This window comes from Symphodus melops, assembly GCF_947650265.1.
Source record: "Symphodus melops genome assembly, chromosome: 11".
Classification (NCBI taxonomy): Eukaryota; Metazoa; Chordata; class Actinopteri; order Labriformes; family Labridae; genus Symphodus; species Symphodus melops.
The window spans coordinates 21,505,068-21,524,522 of record NC_136701.1 but is presented as its reverse complement, the minus strand read 5'-3'; the positions used below and the strand labels follow the sequence as shown (position 1 = coordinate 21,524,522).

The following is a 19,455-nucleotide window of genomic DNA, read 5'->3' as shown; positions in this document are numbered from 1 at the left end:
TTTAACGATGTCTCACAGGTTCCTGCTCACCTCTTTCATGCTGCTGTTGTGTTTTGGAAAGTCTCTTCCTCCTGTGATGCCGTGGTACCTCTTCTCTAGAGCACACAATCTGTCCTGCTCCTAAAAGGTAAAACCGTGTAAACAGTTAAAAGTATTTCATATTGATTCGCCCTGTTTTAGCAGTTGAAAAATCTAGGTTTGTTAGCATTTAAAGGCTAACCTTGTGTAACAGCTGCAGGGTCACTGTCCTGTCTTTAGCAATCCTCTCACAGTCTTGAGTTGCCTGTAACCCCAGCTGCTTCACCTGGGCTTCCAGAGCACCCATCTTCTCCTGTAAGTCGGCAAGTGAAATTACTTGATGCCACACCTTGATGTGATTCCATTCACATATTGGTAAACACGTTTTACCTACGTTCGTGCATGCTCTGTTTTATTTATATTCCTACCTTCCTCTTGGCCACACTACAATGATACTCGGCTCTTTCCTGGAGAAGCTGCGAGCTTTGCATGTCCTTCTTCTCCTCCAGACTGCTCTCTGCCTCCAGCTGACAAAACTCCAGCTCCTCAAACTGCTTGGTCCCAGACTCCAGAGCTTCAGCTTTCTACATATGGATGTAAAAAACAAGTTATTTACACTCTTGATTCAGTCAAATATGCAGTAGACTTACCGAAGAATGAAACGGGTAGTGTTCTTGAGTTTTCTTCAAGTTAACACGATCTCATCAAAATACCAAAACCCACAATGTTCACGTAGCACTTTCTGAGTAATGCATTTTTTAACTTATTTCCGTGTGCAATATATTCCTTCTCAGGAACAAGGTCACCCATAAGGGGGGGAAAGGGGAAGGCTTTCTGGGCCTCAGACACATGGGGTGCCTCAGCATTACATATTAACACAACATAGAAACACATTTTATTATGTTTTGCCTGTTTCATCGTGTATTGGAGAACCAGTCTTTTAAAAAGGATATGAACCCTTTTTTCAGTGACGTTAAAGTTGTCCGGGGGGCCCCGGGACCTGCACAAAGTCAGGAAGCTAGAAAGAAAGGAGGCTTTTGATCCGCAAACTAACTTGTTAGCAAATGTTTTTCAGTAAGCTCCAAAAGCTGATCAGAGCCAGGTAGAGGAAGCGGATGTTAGCTAGGAGGTTAGCACTAACACTAATGACCCGACACATGTACAATCATATTATTTAATGACACCTGTGGAGGGCCTGTTCACTTGACCTTTTGGGAGCCCAGTCAATTCTGTGGGTGGGCCTGCTCCGGAGTACTGATGCTGTATATGAACACCTTGTAATCCTCAGTTGAAAAAGTCCTAAACATATAGTCCATCTGAGACCTGGAGTGGCCGTAAAGTATTTTAAGATGAATTTGTTGGTTTTGGTGTTTTGATGGGATATGTTCACAATTAGAGAAACAGACACAAACACAGGCCTTATCTCTACCTTACACTTCAAGGTTGCTAGTGTGACTTAAATCATTGATTTTAAATGATGTGCAAACTATTATGGCGAAGCTGTTAATGGGATTAATTTAAAATTAATGCAGCAGTTAAACTTGTAAGCATCAAGAAAGAGGAAAGTGATTAAGCTGCTGGAGCTTCAGAAGCGTTGCTTACTGAATAACAAATGGCACAGAAGTAATAGACCTTTAAAGCTCAGATGAAGAAGAGCAAGAGCAGAGAGAAATGCACAGCCTGCAGATGTATAACTAACTCCAAGCGCTTGTAAAACGAGTCATTGATATATCTGTGGCCTTCTGTGCAGGTCATACACTACTGTGGTATCTGGTATATTATAACTCACTGTTGCCAGCCTGTGGGCTGCGTGAGAACACTGACCCTGCTGAGCTGCTCCTGTAACTGTTCCCTTAGAGACAAGGGGCACTTATCAAACTGCCTCTTCAGCTCATTGTACTCATTCCTCTGCTTTTCCAGGGCCTTCCGATCAGCCGACACATTAGCCCTCCCCTAAAAACACACAGACACACATGTACGCACAGTTTTGTACGCATTCGCACAAATACACACCAATGGAGGGAGAACCAAAAAAAAAGTCACAGACAACTCAAAGTCCATGCAGCCGAGCTTAAAAGTTATTACAAGGCAGTTAAAGAATTAGGGGAATAAAGCAGATGTAAGGCTGTTGGGGGGTGTTAGGGGTTACAATGCAGACAAAATTATGTGCATGTCTGAATAGAACGTTTAATTGTTTTCCACATCCATCCAGCTTTAAGTCATGTACATATCTTTAAACCCAAGAAGTGTTGGATGCTTCAAATAGAAGAGAGTTTGTGCTTTGTGCTTTAGGGCAGGCAGAAAGTGAAAAAGCAGATTCATATCGAAAGATTTATGAAGACTGTACATTCACGAAGGAGTGAGTTTTAACTTATTCAAACAGCGGTTTACATTCAGGTTTTACATTTACGTGCAAACCGACAGCACATACTGCATCACATAGTTTTTTTTTTCTCCAGGCTGTCCCACCTTGTCCTTCTCTTTCTGGGTGGCCTTGTCCAGCTGGCTGAGTTTGAGCTGCAGCTGAGAAATGATTATGTTTTCAGCCTCCACCTGCTCCTGCTCTGCCCGCCGCTCTGCCTGCAGCAGCGCCTGCTCCATCTCCGCCTACAGACACATGCAGGGTCAGACTCTGCAAACGAGCATGCACTGTCCAACTAAATAAATGTCAAACATAAAGAAGCTCCCACCTCCTGTTTGGTCTCTTGTAGCTGCTGCTCCAGTTCACTGACTCTCTGCTTCCAATCATCGACCCGGGCCAGGACCCTGCTCCTCTCCTCCTCCAGGTAGATTTGCTCTTGCCCAACTAACAGCTCTTCACACTGAGGAAAGATTTAAATATAAACGTGCCATACGAAAAAAAGAAAGATAATCCTTCATTTCAATGTCACACTTATGTGAGAGTGTTTATGACCTCTTGGTGTGTGCTCTCTGTGCTGCTGGACTCCTCTCTCTGGGTTTCTTCATCGTTCTCCGTCACCCTCTGGGCTCGGTCTAATCCCTGAAGAGACATCCCCGCTCCTGTGTCCGAGCAGCTTCCTCCCAGAAGGCCTCTCCTCACCACCTCAGCCAGCTCCACAGCACTGTCCTCATGGTTGTACTCTGCACACAGATTCAGGATGGTCTCCAGTCTCTGTCGCTCCTATAGCAGAGATATAGAGGAGGTAAGCATGCAGTCCTACATTAAGGATCACATTGCAGTTTAGCTTCACATGTCCTTGGCTGACATTGTCCCATTTTGCCAGCTGTCCCTCAGACACTGGCACGGGACGGCTGTAACCGGATAGCTGAAGAGAAGCTGATGTAGTTTGCCTCTCAGGAGGGGGCTCATAGTAAAAGCTGTCAGAGCGGGAGCTGTTTATGAAAACCTTTTAATAAGAAATAGTTTGAATGTTGCTCTTTTATGAGATGTGTTTTTCCTTTTACTCTTCTTAATTGTGGTTGTGTATTACTTTGATCAAATGCCACATTGTGCCAGCTTGAGGCCAGACTGTCTTTGAAATTAATCTGAACAATAGGCCTTTTACTTGAATCTAAAAAAAAAACAGCGCAGGATGTGTGACAATGATTACAAATCTGGAAAGACGAGACAGAATTGTGCCTCGTGATTTCTGCTGCAGTCTTATTCTTTCCAAAACCATCCCTCTTCTGTCTGGTTTTTGATTCACTCAGGCTGTTAAAATAACCACAACAACTCGTAAGCCTTTATTTAAGTGTCCAATAAATGACAGGGGCAGGTTTGAACTGTTTGTCTAGTTCATTCCATGATGAAAATCAGAAATGGCAATGAAAAATAGACGACAGCATATTAAACTAAACTTCAGACTTTCACTTAAGATCAAAATATTGTAACACTGTTATAAACTTTTCTACCTTATTAAGAACAAAATATTAAAGTTTTATGAAACGGATCCCTAGAAATCCTCTTAATTTAGCGGGACCTCGCATGAAATACAAATATTTGCACTATGCTGTCAGTAGTTTGGCCTCTTTCCAGGAGAACCTATGCTAAATTTAACGTTTCTATTATATCGCTTCCTGCCTACAGTAGCTTTGACCTTTAGAGTCGGTGAGAGGGCAGCAGGCTTTGAAAGTTCAGCTTTATCCCTGTGTGTATGTTCGGCTCAATTATCTGAGATAACGACAACAACAAAAAAAAACATCAACAAGCATACCTCTGCCAACTGTGCCAAGAGAGCAGTGTGTCTAATGTAGGGCATTCAGTTCACTGAGAGGAAATCCTCCCTTTGTCTCTCTTCTAAAGGTCTCGAGTTCATCATCTCGATGGGCTTCTTTTAAGGCTAATACACCAACAAATCGAGAAAATATTCTAGGACCCAAAATATAGAAAATTACAACCCAGCTTGTAGGTTGTTAATTGTAATGTGTGAATGAATCTAAAGAACCACTGACACAGAAATAAGAGAGAGCTTAAAGATGCTTTGATACTGTATTAAGAAGGCTGATAATGCTTCATCTGTTTTCTGTAGTCCACCTGTTTATGCACTATGTGTGTATGTCGTGCAGATGTTTATATTATATGGGGACAAGAACAATCAAAAACCTGAAAAAGCCTCCCCTGACAACAAACGATCCAATGAGGTTGACAAAAGAGGATCTGCATGGGACACTGTTTGCTTTCATGTGGCGAACTGGGTATTACAGATCATAAACCAAAACAGAACTCAACACGTCTTAGGCCCCAAAAACAGTCTTCTCTTCTTTTTCTGTTTTTGTGTTTGCTGACCCCTGTCTGAACATGCGGGGTGACTCAACACAAACTGTATCCACAGTAGTCAAACTCCCGTCAGTCCAGCTCACAAGCATGCGGTCGGTAACTCTCTTATTTGTTACAAGAAACCTTTTGGTTCCTGAAATAGTCTGTGAACATGGAGGGCTGGGACTCACACCCTCCTCTTCCCTGTCCCCCCCACCCCCCTGTGGTCCCTTCAGCTGTCAGTTGCAGGCCGGGGTGGGGGCTTAAGAATGGAGGTGTGGGCTGATGATGGATAAGAAGAATGCAGTCGATGGTCTTGTGTGGGTACGAATAGGAAAGAGCGTTTAGTCAAGCAGGTCAAGTTTAGAATGAAAAATCACCTCGTACTTTTGATAAATATCGTGTTGAGCAACATCCAGCCGCACCCTCCGCTCTGGACTTTAAGACATGTGGAAGAATGTTCACCCCGCGTTACTCAGGGCCACATGGGCCCATGATGCCAGTAATGCTCCGGAGAGATGAGCTGGTGGCAGAACGCCAGGAGACTTAGACAAGATATCTGAAGGCAGACACGGTGTCTGCAGCGCCAGAAGCCTCATCGCTTTCTTCACCTCACTGATTTCATGTCCTTCATTAAGGTAGTCAACTGCACTTGTTGCTGGTCATGTTGTGTTTTCCAACATGCACAGACGAAAAACTTTTTTTCACTCTTAACAAACAAACAGTTAACAAACTAGTTAACTGGTCCGACTACAAAAACAACTTTAAAACACTTCAATGTGCTGTGATCAAAATCATTTTGATTATGCCAAACCCCGTCTTTGTGCCCACTCACTTGTTGTTCATTCTCTTGAATATAACATGATGCAGCCACAACATCAAAACAACCCCCATTTCTGCTGAAGATTTAAAAAAAAGTGCACATAAAGTGATCCTAAAAATGTGGCCGTTTTTAGTTCACACATGCAATTTTCAGGGGTGCAGAGCTGCACTTTGCTTATATCGTCTCCCGCCTCCTGAAACACCCAACCTTTACCCTCTGTCCAACAGGGACACTTCAAATCAGCATCCAGATGCATGCTGTCCCTCTCATCTAAAAATGATCTTTAACTGAAAACATAACACGAGCATCACTTACTATTTTCTCCATCTCCTGCTCCCGCAGCCTCTCCTCTCTCTGCCAGCGGTGGTACTCCAGTAGCTCATCCTCGTTGTCACTGATCTTAGAGATGCTGTTTTTGCGTTCCCGAGTATGTGGCTTTGTAAAACTCTGGTCCTTGCTTGAGGATCCTGTCAAGCAGGGGGTCTTTCGTTGGCCTCGAGGACTTGAAAATGGAGATGAACCCGACATAGAGCCGGGTCCTGACATGGTAACTCCAGGTCTTAACTGCTTCCCTCCAGACTGCCTCTCCAGCTCAGGGAGAGACGATGGACTCTGGGCGTACATGACCCTCATGGCTTCAGCCTTTGACGCAGGCAGTTTGCGATGTCCCTGGGGGCTCTCGGGAACAGAAGCCGTGCCCTGCAATCCTGGAGTCCCCTTGCGGGATGTGTAAGGACTGTGAGGAGGAGGATTCCTCAGACTTGTGGATCCAGCAGGCTCTGGAGTCCTGATCCTTTGAGGGACATCTACGTGAGAGTGGTGCAAATCTCTCATGGGACTGGGCGATCTCTTCTGCAGGGAGGAACCTCTCACTCGTGGGCTGGATGGAGCTGCTGGGGAAAATTTGGCGGGGGATGGTATCTTAGAGATTTCTGTGCTGTGTCCTGACCCCCTGCTGGGTGTGGGGCTCGGTGTTGCTTCTGCTCTTACATTCCTAAGAAGCTTCGGGCTCTCCTGGGCCCTCAAACCTTCACTCATACCGCTTGTAGCCACAGAAAGTGTGCTCCGTGGATGGGGGACAGGAGCGTTGTTGATTTGAGGGGACCTGGACGGTACAGGAGGGGTTTTGTTGCCAAGGTTCTGACCACGAAAGCTGCACGCGTCCTCTGCCGTGGAGCCGTTCCTCCCATTGAGCATGTTTGAAGGAGAGTTCTGACGTATTGGCAGTTTGGATCCTGAAGAGGAGGAGGCCTTCAGCACCAGAGAATCCTGCAGGCTCTTTGCTAGGTTGTTGTTTTTAGAGTCTCCATTACTTGGAGGAGACTGATAGTTCCCGTTTAGGACACTGTGGATGTCTGAAGGGAGACAGAAACACTTGTGAGTGAGGATAATTAGAGAGGGCAGTTGCAAAAACACACATAAACAAACACCGTGGGAGGGATCTGTCAGTCTTGTGTCCCAGTGACATCTACCTCACCCCAGGTCAGGACTGTAGAACACAGCAGGTTTGCCCGTTTAAGGTAAAACACACACATGCCTGGACTTATTGTTGCACATATTAACACATACAGTGTCTCAGTGGTTCACTTTAAATAGTGATAAATGTCGCAGAGCCCATATGTATGAACCAAACCCAGCAGTCGGGATGTTGTTGCTTCTCAGTTTTGTCATAATCCTGTAGGGATCTGGAGCTGCTAAATATAAAGCTGCAGTCGTGTATCTCATACAGAGCTGATGAAATCAGGGCCTGGTCAGGAAAGAGTGGGCCATACACAGACAGGGCGGGGCGCGCTGGCTTTTACTGTACAGGCAAACACATAAGGTCATTGGAGAATGGATTCTAAATATCATTCACAGCAAGATTATGTAACATCATCTGAATGTAGGTGTAACAGGGAAGACTACAACCGTTTGTCATAACGGGGTCACGGGTTGAGATTAAAATGAACTAGATCACAATGTAGGCCAAAGATAATTAGTCCTGAACAAGCTATTTTCTGCACCATGGCAAGGATGGTGACCAATATTTCCAAACCGATTCTACTGGAGATGTGTCTGTCAAGAGCAAGTTAACTTAGATTACATTTTTTTAATTTGAAGATATACAGCTTCTTTTTAAAAAAATATAAACTGTAAAGTCAGTGTCAACAATTGTTCATTTCCTCTGTTTTAAGGCAAAACTCAGTGTCTTCAGTTATCTTTTATCATGTTTTCTGCATTTTCTCTGAGCGTGTTTTTAACTAACATTAGTTGGGACTAATGTGGACAGAGTAAAATAACTTATTGGATAACATGGAGTCATCTTCATAACAAGAGATGATGAAGATTTTTCATACAAAGTTTTGGAGGCCTCCTGTGACTATAAGTGCGAACTTTTTCTGAGTCCAAAGAAAGTAACTGCTGAGGAAACGGCAACCTTCAAACACAATTAGTACTGACCAGTTTATTTCTGAATCCAGAGATGGTTCTCTGAATACCACAGCAGAGTTTTTACCGTTAGGATGAGATTTTGTGCTGCCCAGTCCTTGACTCCCTCCAGGCAGCATGCTCTTCATCCGCAGGGCTTCCTCTGGATGGTTGAAGCGGAAAAAAGCAGACTGACCAAAACACAGCATGCACCCTGCAAGGAGAGCGGACCACGAGGAGGGAAAGATGTCAGTGGTGTGTACGCACATGTCAAATCACGATTATTGTACGGTGGGAGGTGAGCATAAATAAAGGTTTATTCTAACACGCCTTGAATTCAAAACACATTTCAGCTTGATAAACGAGATAATTAAGGCGAGGATCTAGCAAGAGAAGAAGGAGGAAACAAACATAGCAGAGAGCTCGAACACTTGTTCATTTGTTGAGAGGAGACGTTTATTAACTTTAGTAAACTTAAGTTAATCTTTGTAAACTCACATGTAATTAAATGAAATGGAGACAAATTAAATCAACGTCTTCTTCTTTCCTTGAATTCCTGGTGCCTTTCAACAATGTTTGAAATGTTCCCCGAGGGTCATACAAGGAGGTTTCTCCACTTGTTGATATTCCACTGGAAGCTCAATATTCATTTCACCCTTCAAAGTGAAGTCAAAGGTCCAGATTTGTTCCTTATGATATGGATAAAACCGTTTCCTCCTTTCCAAAGCTGTTTTATTCAGTATTTCATCACCGTCCTCAGAAAGAAGCAAAGCCTGAAGTATTCCTGTTGAGCAGCTGCTGCCTCCACACACACACACACACACACACACGCCAGCCGTCAGCTTCAAATGACACTCTGCTATAGCTGCTGGCTTCGGTCCCATAGCGAGGGGGCAGAAGGGGTGGGACTGTTTTACTTTTTTATCGTATGTAAGGAAGTATATTACTGGAAGGACATGGGGCTGTTTTGTTTTTAAAGCCCAGTGTTGTGTTTTTTTGTCCAGCTTTAACAAATGTAATACTCAGTAGAGGGCAGATTATGTAAATGTATTAAGTACAGTAATATGCAGAGGTCTTAAAGTTAGATGAGTCAGTTGTTCTTAGTCATGCAGCAGTTCATTAGTGTACATCTAGCTCTCAGCTAAATCATAAGGTCATTATATTTATAACAACCTGTATACAAAAGATGGACTACATGACAGCTCTCCAAAAGTGAAGCCTAGACGTTTGAAGCTCCTCCTACTTATTGACTGCAGTGCAGGTCATTAACTCCACCTGCTCAGTGTTAACAACAAGGGGACATGGGTCAAATTATAAAATGTTTGACCTGATTATGGTGCTGTCAAAGCCGGTTAACTCCAAGGGAGATCACATTTGCTTTCGAGCAATTTTGCATGACTGATGTTTAGCTCATGGTATCGCCAAAGGGAAATGAATCTTTGTTTAAAATTTGGTGCTAAACTATCTTGTGAATGTCGAGAAAATCCACACTTTGAAATTCTGCTGGTACTGAATGAGTGTAGTCATCAGTATTCATCCTCTGGGAACCATGAATGTTTGTACCAGACTTCCATCAAAGTCATTTTTGAAATATTTCCACTATCAAAACAAACATACTGACATCCTCTCCAACATGGCAAAAACAAACTTTGACTCAATCTCTTCCTTTTGTAGACACATTGTGCGTCTGTCCCTCTCACTGTGTCGTAGTCATTTGCCAAACATTATATAACTTTATTTTTAAGAGATGAAGTTAAACACATCTTCTAACACAGACGTGTGAATGATACAAATCTCTTGTCAGAGCTACCTTGTGTCAGGCGATGTGGTTTTGTGATGGGCAGCCCATCCACTGAGCACTGATTTCCACATGGGTACAGTGTGATGCTGCCTGCTTGGTTTTCTATGTAGCAGTGCGTAGCTGCGATCCCGGGGCCCTGCAGAGGGATATCTGTCCCCTCACTGCCCAGCGTGGTCCTCCCTGCAACCAGAGAAAACATTTTCTCAGCGTCAGTTACCGGAGAGCTGTGTACATACTCGTATGAAGTATTCTTAGGTTGCTTTGAAGCCAGAGGTGAAGGTGTCGTCTCGGAGGTCAAGGCCATGTGGGCAGAGTCACAAATACAGTCAGCACGTGATGTGATTGAATGATGGACAGCAGCTGTTGGAGATGTGTTTAAGCCTGGAAGATTTAATGTAACTACTATTTCATACAGCTGCCCGAGTGCAAGGGGTTGAACCCAACAGAAACACATGCATTATGTCTTCTAATGTGAGAGAAGATACACAGCAGAGAAAAATACCCAGGAGGATTTTCTCTATGGTACTAATGTCACACCCTCTTGGCTGGTGTCTGGACTAAGTGCAAGACACAATCACACATGAGGGTGTAATTGAGACTGCGGTAAAGTTTGAGGAACAACACGATTGTTCGAAAGCATCAAGCGTCTTACTGATTAAAGGACGGCCAAGTTATTGACAATATTGTGCTGATGGAAGCGTCTTTACATACTAAAAAAAAACCTATGTCAAACGTATTTACTTCATTTGTTCTGTGATAATGAGTCAGTTCCGGTTTTCTAAATATCTCCTCATGTATCTCGTTTTCTTGATATGAGTACGCGGGTATGACCATTATAGAGAGTTAATTTCCGTTGTTTCCTCGACATCTTACTTTCATTCTTGTTATCTAGGAAAAAGAAAGCTGGTTTTGTCGTGATAAAAGGCTCATTTTCTAGAAATCCAGAAAATGAAACAAAATATGATGTTCACTGTGATGAATCAAACGACGACTTCCACTCTGAAGCCGAGCCTACACTGAGCGATTGTTCAAAATGTTGCGATGGATCGTCTCACACTGTAGTAGTAGTTTACGACGCACAACACGCAAAGCTCATGAATTTTCAGCTCATACTTTTTACTCAAATTGCAAAGCTTGATCTGCGTGTTCTCGCTGATCTTGAATTGTCAATAAAGTTTTATTTGAAAACTCCTACATGTGAAGTTGAAGTGTAACCACATTGGTCATTCAAAGTGCTTTACACATTTAGAGCCTTAGGGACATCATTTAGCACGTTAAGGAAGACACACATAGTAAATAAAAAAATCTAATAATAAACTGCAAAGTTTCAAAGAGGTTGATTTTCAGCCATCCAAAAAAACAAACAAATAAACAGTCCAAAAGCTGTAAACACAAGCTCAGGTCTTTACCTTCCTGCAGTGGAAGCAAAGTTATAGCTGTGCTCAAGCGTCCACTTCCCAAACTGACCAGGTGGGGGCGCTCTGCCTGGAATCTGAGAGACTTGCTTGTCTCAATCAGATCTAAAGGAGTGCTCTGCCAAGATACAGATGAAAACATCGTCAGCATGGATCTAACACCTTGAAGGAGTGTCTTTTATTGGTCCAAATAAAGCAAAAACAATATATATATACATCAGACATATATATATATATGTCTGTGTGTGTGTGTGTATATATATATATATATATATACACACACACACACACACACACACACACACCAGACTGCCTTTTTTCAGCGATAAATGAGGTGCTACAATATTCAACCTGCACAGGTAAATACTCTTTTACCAGTACCCCCATGTGAGAAGCCTAATGTGCAATTTAAATGTTTATCCAACACTAAAAGGTGTTACTGTGTCATTTTAGTGATATGTTTTATTACAGGGCATTAAAGGTAAGGAATGCAACAAATACTGTTTTTCTTTGAGGAACCCCAGTTAATCTTGCAAAGTTCACATCTTTGCATTTCACAGATATTAATATTGATACAGCTACACTGTAAATACATCTATCTCTATATAACAGTTTAGTCTGAGTCAGAGCAGATGGTAACATTAATCAGTGATATAATCTGAGGTGTAGCAGCTGTAAACAGTTCCTGAAGAGAGAGCCATGATGACTCACCTGTAAGACCTGGTGCATCTGTCTCCCCTGGTCCACTTTAGTCCTGTTGATGCGCTCCATGTTGGCTGGACTGTCAGAGTTATCTGACACATGAAGATCCTGTAGCAGACACACACACACACACACACACACACACACAGTAAGAGAGAGAGAGAGAGACAGGAGCCTTGTATGAATGGGGGCTTTGGGAATACAGCTACTACAGTTGTACTACAATGGGAACAGAGCTGTCCTTAGAAACCAGCCTGCCCCACTTATGAGCCCATGTGACCAAACCATTATAGTGGGTAATTGTCTCACCCAAAGCAGACACACAAAGCCATCCATCATAACACTAACATTGATGTCTGTCTTGATTGAAAATGAAAGACTGATTTTAAACATTTAAGCATGGCATGTTAGCCCACACTTATGTAATCTCAGTGGTGTAATGTCATGAACTATTAGTGCTTTGATACATAACATTTCTGTCAAATTCCACTTCTACTCCACTACATTTCCTTTTCCTGAAATCAGGAGGGATGTGGTGGTCTAAGCCAACAATACCATCATCATGATCAATATCAGCTGGTTCTTTAGCTTTTTTCTTAAAGATGCAAAAGGACTGGAGTTTGGTAGTTTGTTCCTCCACCAGGGGGCGACCTTTGTTTCTCTCCAAATGACTCGAATTTTAAAGTGGTTTATAGTGAAACATAAAGTTCAGTATTCTTAAAATTCTGACCTCTTGTTTTTTATTCCCACTATGTCTGTGTCCTTTAACTTTCAGTGCCTAAGTAAAGTGAATATAAGAAAATTACTTCTCATACAGTATATAAGATCAAATGCTTTAAGACTTTACTTTAGACGAGCTGGATTTCAGTTCGTCTAAAGTTATTTTTCTGGGGTGAGATTTGTAGTTTTACTCAGATGTGACTTTCAGGTTCTTCATCAACCCCTGCTCAGCACATCAGGGGACTGATCAGACCGTCATGACTCATTGTGACTCATGCACAAAGCCTACACAGATGTACACACACACACACACACACACAGACACAAACACTATATAAGCAGACAGATGCTGCAGATTACATCCAGCTGTCTGCTCATCAGCGCTCACATCAGACGAGAGGGTAAGAACAAGCCGCGAGGACCAGACCTCAAACAATCACACAGACACATACGCACACCAGATGATTCACTGTGTTTTCCTTCTAAAAGTTTGTGTCTTTACTTTCACACACAAGTTTTCTATCTAGTATCTGTTTTGTCTACAAGGAGCAAACGGAGATGATGTGTGAAACTGTAGGTTTCTTTATTTTAGGGACGAAACCTTGACTTCAATGATCTTAGTCTTTAGACACAACAAACTGAAGATAACCAACATAAAGTGTCTCTTTAAGGGTTCAAAATGAGCTTTTAATGGTTCCTAATATCAAGTCAGTTAAATTTAAAATAATCCAGTGAGACATACTGTATACATGGATGACTGATGTGGTTTAGATTGAATTTTATAATCCAGTTAAAAAGAAAGCTCGATTTTCTAGCACATTCATTATATGGGTGTTTCCTGTATTTGTGTCAGTTACGTGGATTTGTGTGTGCATTTAAACAGATGTATTGCCTCATGTCATTTTGTGGTGGTTGCAGTTTAGAAATTGGGACTTTGTCAGGAAAAGCATTTAGCTCCTTTCACACATGCACTTTCCACAACATTTTAGAGAAAATTTTAATGTTTTGTATTCAACATATGCCATGTACATAGATGTAATCACAGTATAAGTGAAACAGTGGACAAACATCATCCCACCCATATGAGCTACCTGCTACGTTCACATATCAGCTGACTGACCAAATTTGACAAGAGAGCTGGCTGGAAAAAGTCAAATGATCCCAAAAATGTTAGGGAATTTCCAGGATTTTGTGCATGTGTGAATAAAGCTTCTGATACAGGTTACTTCCTTGTTCATAAAGTAAGACCTCCTGACCTGCATTTTTCATTAATTCTGCTTTTTGACTCTTCAGGAAATGACCACATCAGCCCTGTCACACAACAACACATGACTGTTACATCAAATAGAAACGCCTCAGCTCTCTGTTGCTTCTGACATCACCGATCATTCAAATTCTTCACAAAAAAAAACCAAAAAAAAGGTCAAAAACCCTCCACAGCTGCTTGGCTCCAAGTTTAGCCCAGGAAAAGACAACAGGACGTTCTCTCTACGTCTGATGTCACCACAGACCGACCGCTGGAACCACACATATCTGACAATCTCATCCAGTGTGTGTGAGTGTGACACAGAGAACAGACCGTCCCCTCTGTTCAGCTCTGACACTGGACCCCTCACGCCTCTGCCGTCAGCCCACTGCCTGTCAACACTGGCCCTCTTTGAGCCACGCAGCCAGACACAGGAGCGGAGAGTGGGCATGGAAATGTGTCTCTGGTTGTCTGACTCACACACAAACACACACACACAATTGCTCCTGCTCCCACAAGCCTCAGTGATTTAACGTACACACCCAATCCGGAGAATAGTTTTAAAGCTTGAAAATGCAGGGCCTTGCACTGTAACCTGTCATTACAGGGGCAGTTATGTCCTTCTGAGCTGCCATGAGCTTCTGAAAATAGACACTACCAGCCACACAGTCTGCGCTGCTATTCTAAAAGAGAAATGATTTCTACTTAGATTAAGTTAACACTGGGAAATATAAAAGAAAAATATCCTCTCCTAGTGAAGAGTGACATAAGAGACTCTTATTAAAGTGCCACATAAAAATAGGAAATCTTTTTTAAAAGAAGTCCTTCAAACACAAAGAAGGTTTTATTTAGACATGCAGCTCTTACCATTCTTCTTCTCTTACAAACTCCTCCAGATAACAGCTATCCATTCGTATCCCTGGAGTTTCTTAATCCATAGAGCAATGTCCACATGGTTGTTTATGTCTGGCTCTTAGCTTTTTTCATTCACTCACTGATCTCCTCTGCTATTTCCCTCCTCCCAACCCCTTCTCCTCCCTCATCCCGGTGCAGAGTTACATCCCCGACACGCAGCAGCGGAGGGGGACCCGGCATCTGCACTTGCCACCCAAAAAGTTGTTGAACATTTATCTAAGATGTCCTCACTGTGACTAGAAAATGTATGCACAGAACATTTATAGGTATGTATGTTTAATCTGTTTATATGTATATACATTTGTTTCTCACTTTTCCCATGTTCTTGCTTAATGTTTCTTACTACCATTTATATTTCAAGCACTTTTTTGTTTTGTAATTATTTTCTATAACAAGACTCTAACTAGACTCTTCTCCTCTGTTGCCCCCTGGTGGCGGAACAAACTCCCTGCACCTTTAAGAAAAAGCTAAAGACCCAGCTCTGAATACCGACGACCTTAATGACGATAATGAATATGGTTTTGATATTATTGATGATGATGCTCACACTGGTTTTGTTTGATATCGATGATTTCAAGATGGTTTCTATACTTGTTAGCAGGCGTCAATATTGTGCATTGCCTCTGTGCATTGCCTATCAGCACCTGAGCGTCCAATTGGACTCAAAGCTGTTCGTTTGCTCTTACTGACATTGTTTCCTCTTGAGCCTTGATTGTGTGACTCTCTAATTTACGTCATTTTGAATAAAAGTGTCTGTTAACTTGTGAATTGTAAAAGTGTATAAAAATCCTTAAATTGAAGAATTCAATGAAAGCTCTCACTCCTGTTTGGGTCATCTTTTTCATGGCTTCCTTTAAAGCATGATTTATATGGATAAGGCCAAAGATCAGATCGTCCTCACAGATGTATTCACTCCTACAGGATTTCCATTCATTGAAGCATGTAGGCTGCAGCAAATGATCAGAGGGGCTGTAGTGACATTGTGTATCAGTAAAGCAGGTGTTTAGGGTCTGATCCAAGGAGGGAGTAAAAACACTGTGTAGGAGTAGGAGATAGAAAGGACCCTGTGTCCTATAACTTCCTGCTCTGAGTCACTGATGTAACAAACCAAAGAGCGGGTATTTCCACTGTAAAAAAACAATTGCATAACAATTCATGAAAATGTGACTGAGCATGATGGATTATAAAGCACCCTCTTTGCTTGAAATATCAAAACATGATGCGATTGAGAGTTACTACACTCCACAGGAAGTGAACAAACACATGTGAGCCCTCTTCTCAGGCGTCCCACAGGAACCACTCGGCCCAGAGACGGATACAGAGAGAGTGGAAGAGAGTGGGAGAAAGACTCCACTATTGATCTTTCCGGGCTTTTCCCATGGTTGGTGGGCCAGAAAAGAGATGGAGGAAATGAAGACGAAGAGGAGTCACTGAGGAAAATACAAACAAACAAACAGTGGCAGCTAAGTTACCAGATGGACTGGAAGAAAAGTCTGCAGAGGAGGGTTGATGTTTGGAGTCAGTGGTGACGTGGAGGTAACAACTGAGGGGGTTAAAAGTTACTGAATGTCAATCTAAAGTAGATAATTGAGTCAAGCTACAGAGAAGAAGGTATTGAAGCACAAATAAGCCTAATAAGTTGTTTTATCAAGGAGAATTTAAAAGGACTATTATGGTCTGCAACATCATCTTACCTACAGAAGCATAATTCAGGAGTTTGCATCGTTTTCCTATTATCTTTAAACTTGAGCATGTGCATAGAAGAAGATTAATTATTGAAATGATTGGTTTCAATAAGGTAAAATTATTATACATATAATGATAGCCATGATAGATATGATATTATGATTATAATATTATTTATTAAAAGGGTTTGAAAAGCGGAAGGTTACCACATGTTTTAACATCAAATTAAAGACCCTATCGTGTATTCTTGGGCGTTTGTACCTTTTTGTTTAGAAACAAAATGAATGGATAGATAAGTTCAAATAAGTAAAATCCACTTGAAATAACATCTGAACAAAATGGTGACGTCACTCAAGAAAGTTCAGAGAGTTTGACAAACTCTCCGTTTGTGTTGGTTCTGGCGCCCCCTGTGGACAAAGAGGTGTCTACCCTTTGCTTTAGTGCATTGTAATAAGTGTTTTCCCTTCTCTTCCTGCTTTATTCTTACAATATACCGTATCATTTACCGGGAATATTTGAGGCAGAAATTGAAAAAAAAAAAAAAGAAAAAGGATGTTTTTATAGTGTGCTGGAAATGACCCTGCGGCGGTGCTTACGTGCTATAAAAATTAAATTACTAAATAAATCCTCTTTATTGTCACTGATGGCCCTGTTTGGTCACACAGCAGCCTTGGTATTAATTTCAGATTGTTTTCATATCCAGATAAGTTATGTGAAAAAGTTCATAATAAAATGATCATCACTTTGACTGATATCTAAATCATGCAAACGATCCAGTTGGATGAATGATCATTATCAGTTGTCTGTTGTTGATTGCCAGTACTATGACTTGTTTTCCCCGTTCGATGTTCTTGGTCGTACGCCTGACAGACATTCTTTCACATTAAACGGGTTATGAGCGCTTTGGGAGGATGATAAGAGTTCAATCACTACTGGACGAGTTTCCAGTTTGAGTAAAGATGTCATAACTGGTCTTAAATCATGAGTCTTGTTTCAGTTTCAGATTGGTCATCTGAATGTTCATACACAATCTTCTGCGCTGCCAGGCTTTTTCTCAACAGATGTCTGCAGATCTACTCAGGAAGTCTGGTCATGAAATTATAGTAAACAGGTCGAGGAATGCAAACGTGCAGTCAGGTAGAACACACTAATATTCACTTCATGCTCTGAACCAAGTCCCCACTTCCTCCCATGTGTACAAATCCTTCCTCTTCTGCTACTTTTGACAGACCCAAACATGACTTTTGCCCTGACCTTGACCTGAACTCAAATGAAACATGAGATACATGCCTGACAGACTCAACCCAGGATGAGAGGACCCTGCATAAGGAGCAGTGGTAAAGACCGACTCACAGATTTATACACATTAACAACAAATCTGCAGCAGAGATCAAGATAACTGCAGGACATTATTCTCTTATCTTCTTATTATATCTTCTTATTATAGTCTTATTTTACTGCATTGTTGTATACTGTATATCTTAACATATCATTTTAGACAGCTAAATTATCAATGTGTGAGTATAAATAGAGCATTTTAAATCTCCATTTTTAAAAGGAGTTGCTCTGCTTCAGATAACACTTGCATACTCCTGTTATACTCCTAATAATAAGTCATCACAATGTACAGAAAGCACATCTTTTGATTAGCGAGCCTCAATAAGGTAGAACTTCACAAACCCAGAATAAATCTCCCTCAGGAGACAGGAGGCTGTGGATATTCCCAAAACCTTATCCTTGAGTCTCCCACCAAACAGATGTGCTGTCTCCTTCTCAACATCTGTCCATTTGTCTCTTAGAACGTATCAAGCCAAACATTAGGAGAGTGAGACATACACTACCAAACAACATGTAATGATTAGATGAGTCCTATCCTTGTCCCCACATCGGTTTTAATTTGATGTTTTTTGACACTTTAAAAGGTAAAATGTACACCTGATCTCACACATATATAAAGTTATCCATGCGCAAAATATCCATTTTCTGTAAACTGATAAGTTACACCTGTTTCTTCCTTGTCATATAAGTAATTAATAGCTGACAAAGACAGTTATAAAAAGTTGCAAAAATGACCATAAAGATGTGTGAATTCTCTCACACAGTGCACTGAGAGTGAGAAATAAAAGGTTCACGGGCTGTAAAGTATAAACTACAACACCATTATCTGCTCATAACACACACCTATTGTACATTTCCAACACACACACACACACACACATACACACACATTATTTACATTTCTCGTTACCAGAACTGGCTCCAACCATCGTCTAGTCTGTTGAACGATTCAGTCCAAAAGGATAAAAACATCAGAGACCAGACATCTTCCAAACTCTTCCTGAGAAAGTTCTCCCAGCTCTCTCTCTCTCTCTCTCTCTCTCTCGTCCCTCCAGCATGGAAATATGCTGTCAGTCCTTCACCCCGCTGTGGGTGAAATGTTCACTGCATCCACACACATGCATCTCTCTGCCGGGTCCACCCCTCTTTCCGGCCCTTTTTTCTCTCCCCACTCATCATTCCTTTTCCCCATCAACTTGGCTCTCATTCTGTATCTGTACGTGTCTCCTATACTGTTTGCTTTTGAAGTATATCTGTTTCCTAGGATTTAACCTTTTCTGATATTTTGCTCATACGGATTTAAAACATCTAGGCCTACTTTTCTTAAAAATTCCAAAGATATTTTCCAGCTCATTATTTTTATCTGTCATGAACTAAAACATGGAAAACGTGTGACGATGAGATAAGAAACCCCAGAATGGTTACACTGGGAAAGCTTAAGTTTGTCTGACATTTAAATGTCCTACTCTCTCCCCAAACCAACTGCATCTGTGACTTCAGATCCCTGCTATGTGAGTGAAATAACACAAACACCTTACAGCCACAAGAAAACAGAGATACACTGAGGAGGAACTGAATTTCTGTGTTTGCTTTGCTCTGCTCCAAACAGCTGAGGGGAAAAACACAGAGCATTTTAGAGCCTTCTAAAAGAGTGCAAATCAGTAAATT

The 19,455-nt window shown here is 41.7% G+C and overlaps 1 protein-coding gene across 8 annotated transcripts in view; it reads right to left on the bottom strand.

Moving 5' to 3' along the window:
• The window catches only part of phldb1a (pleckstrin homology-like domain, family B, member 1a), a 32,120-nt gene extending 13,264 nt beyond the window's left edge, over positions 1-18,856 (bottom strand). For 5 of the 8 annotated variants that reach the window (XM_079355514.1, XM_079355520.1, XM_079355517.1 and 2 more), the window contains exons 1-13: positions 14,716-14,909; positions 11,892-11,990; positions 11,175-11,298; positions 9,775-9,945; positions 8,053-8,178; positions 5,874-6,913; positions 2,933-3,160; positions 2,709-2,840; positions 2,488-2,625; positions 1,843-1,971; positions 447-602; positions 221-331; positions 31-120 (exon numbers count right to left, since the gene is read on the bottom strand). In XM_079355514.1, the coding sequence (XP_079211640.1) occupies positions 31-120; positions 221-331; positions 447-602; positions 1,843-1,971; positions 2,488-2,625; positions 2,709-2,840; positions 2,933-3,160; positions 5,874-6,913; positions 8,053-8,178; positions 9,775-9,945; positions 11,175-11,298; positions 11,892-11,990; positions 14,716-14,718 (2,547 nt within the window). In that variant the 5' untranslated portion in view covers positions 14,719-14,909. Of the gene's footprint in view, positions 1-30; positions 121-220; positions 332-446; positions 603-1,842; positions 1,972-2,487; positions 2,626-2,708; positions 2,841-2,932; positions 3,161-5,873; positions 6,914-8,052; positions 8,179-9,774; positions 9,946-11,174; positions 11,299-11,891; positions 11,991-14,715; positions 14,910-18,685 lie in introns of those variants that run through there. The other 3 variants (XM_079355515.1, XM_079355516.1, XM_079355518.1) reach the window with 3 other exon arrangements.
• Between the last annotated feature and the right edge of the window lie 599 nt (positions 18,857-19,455).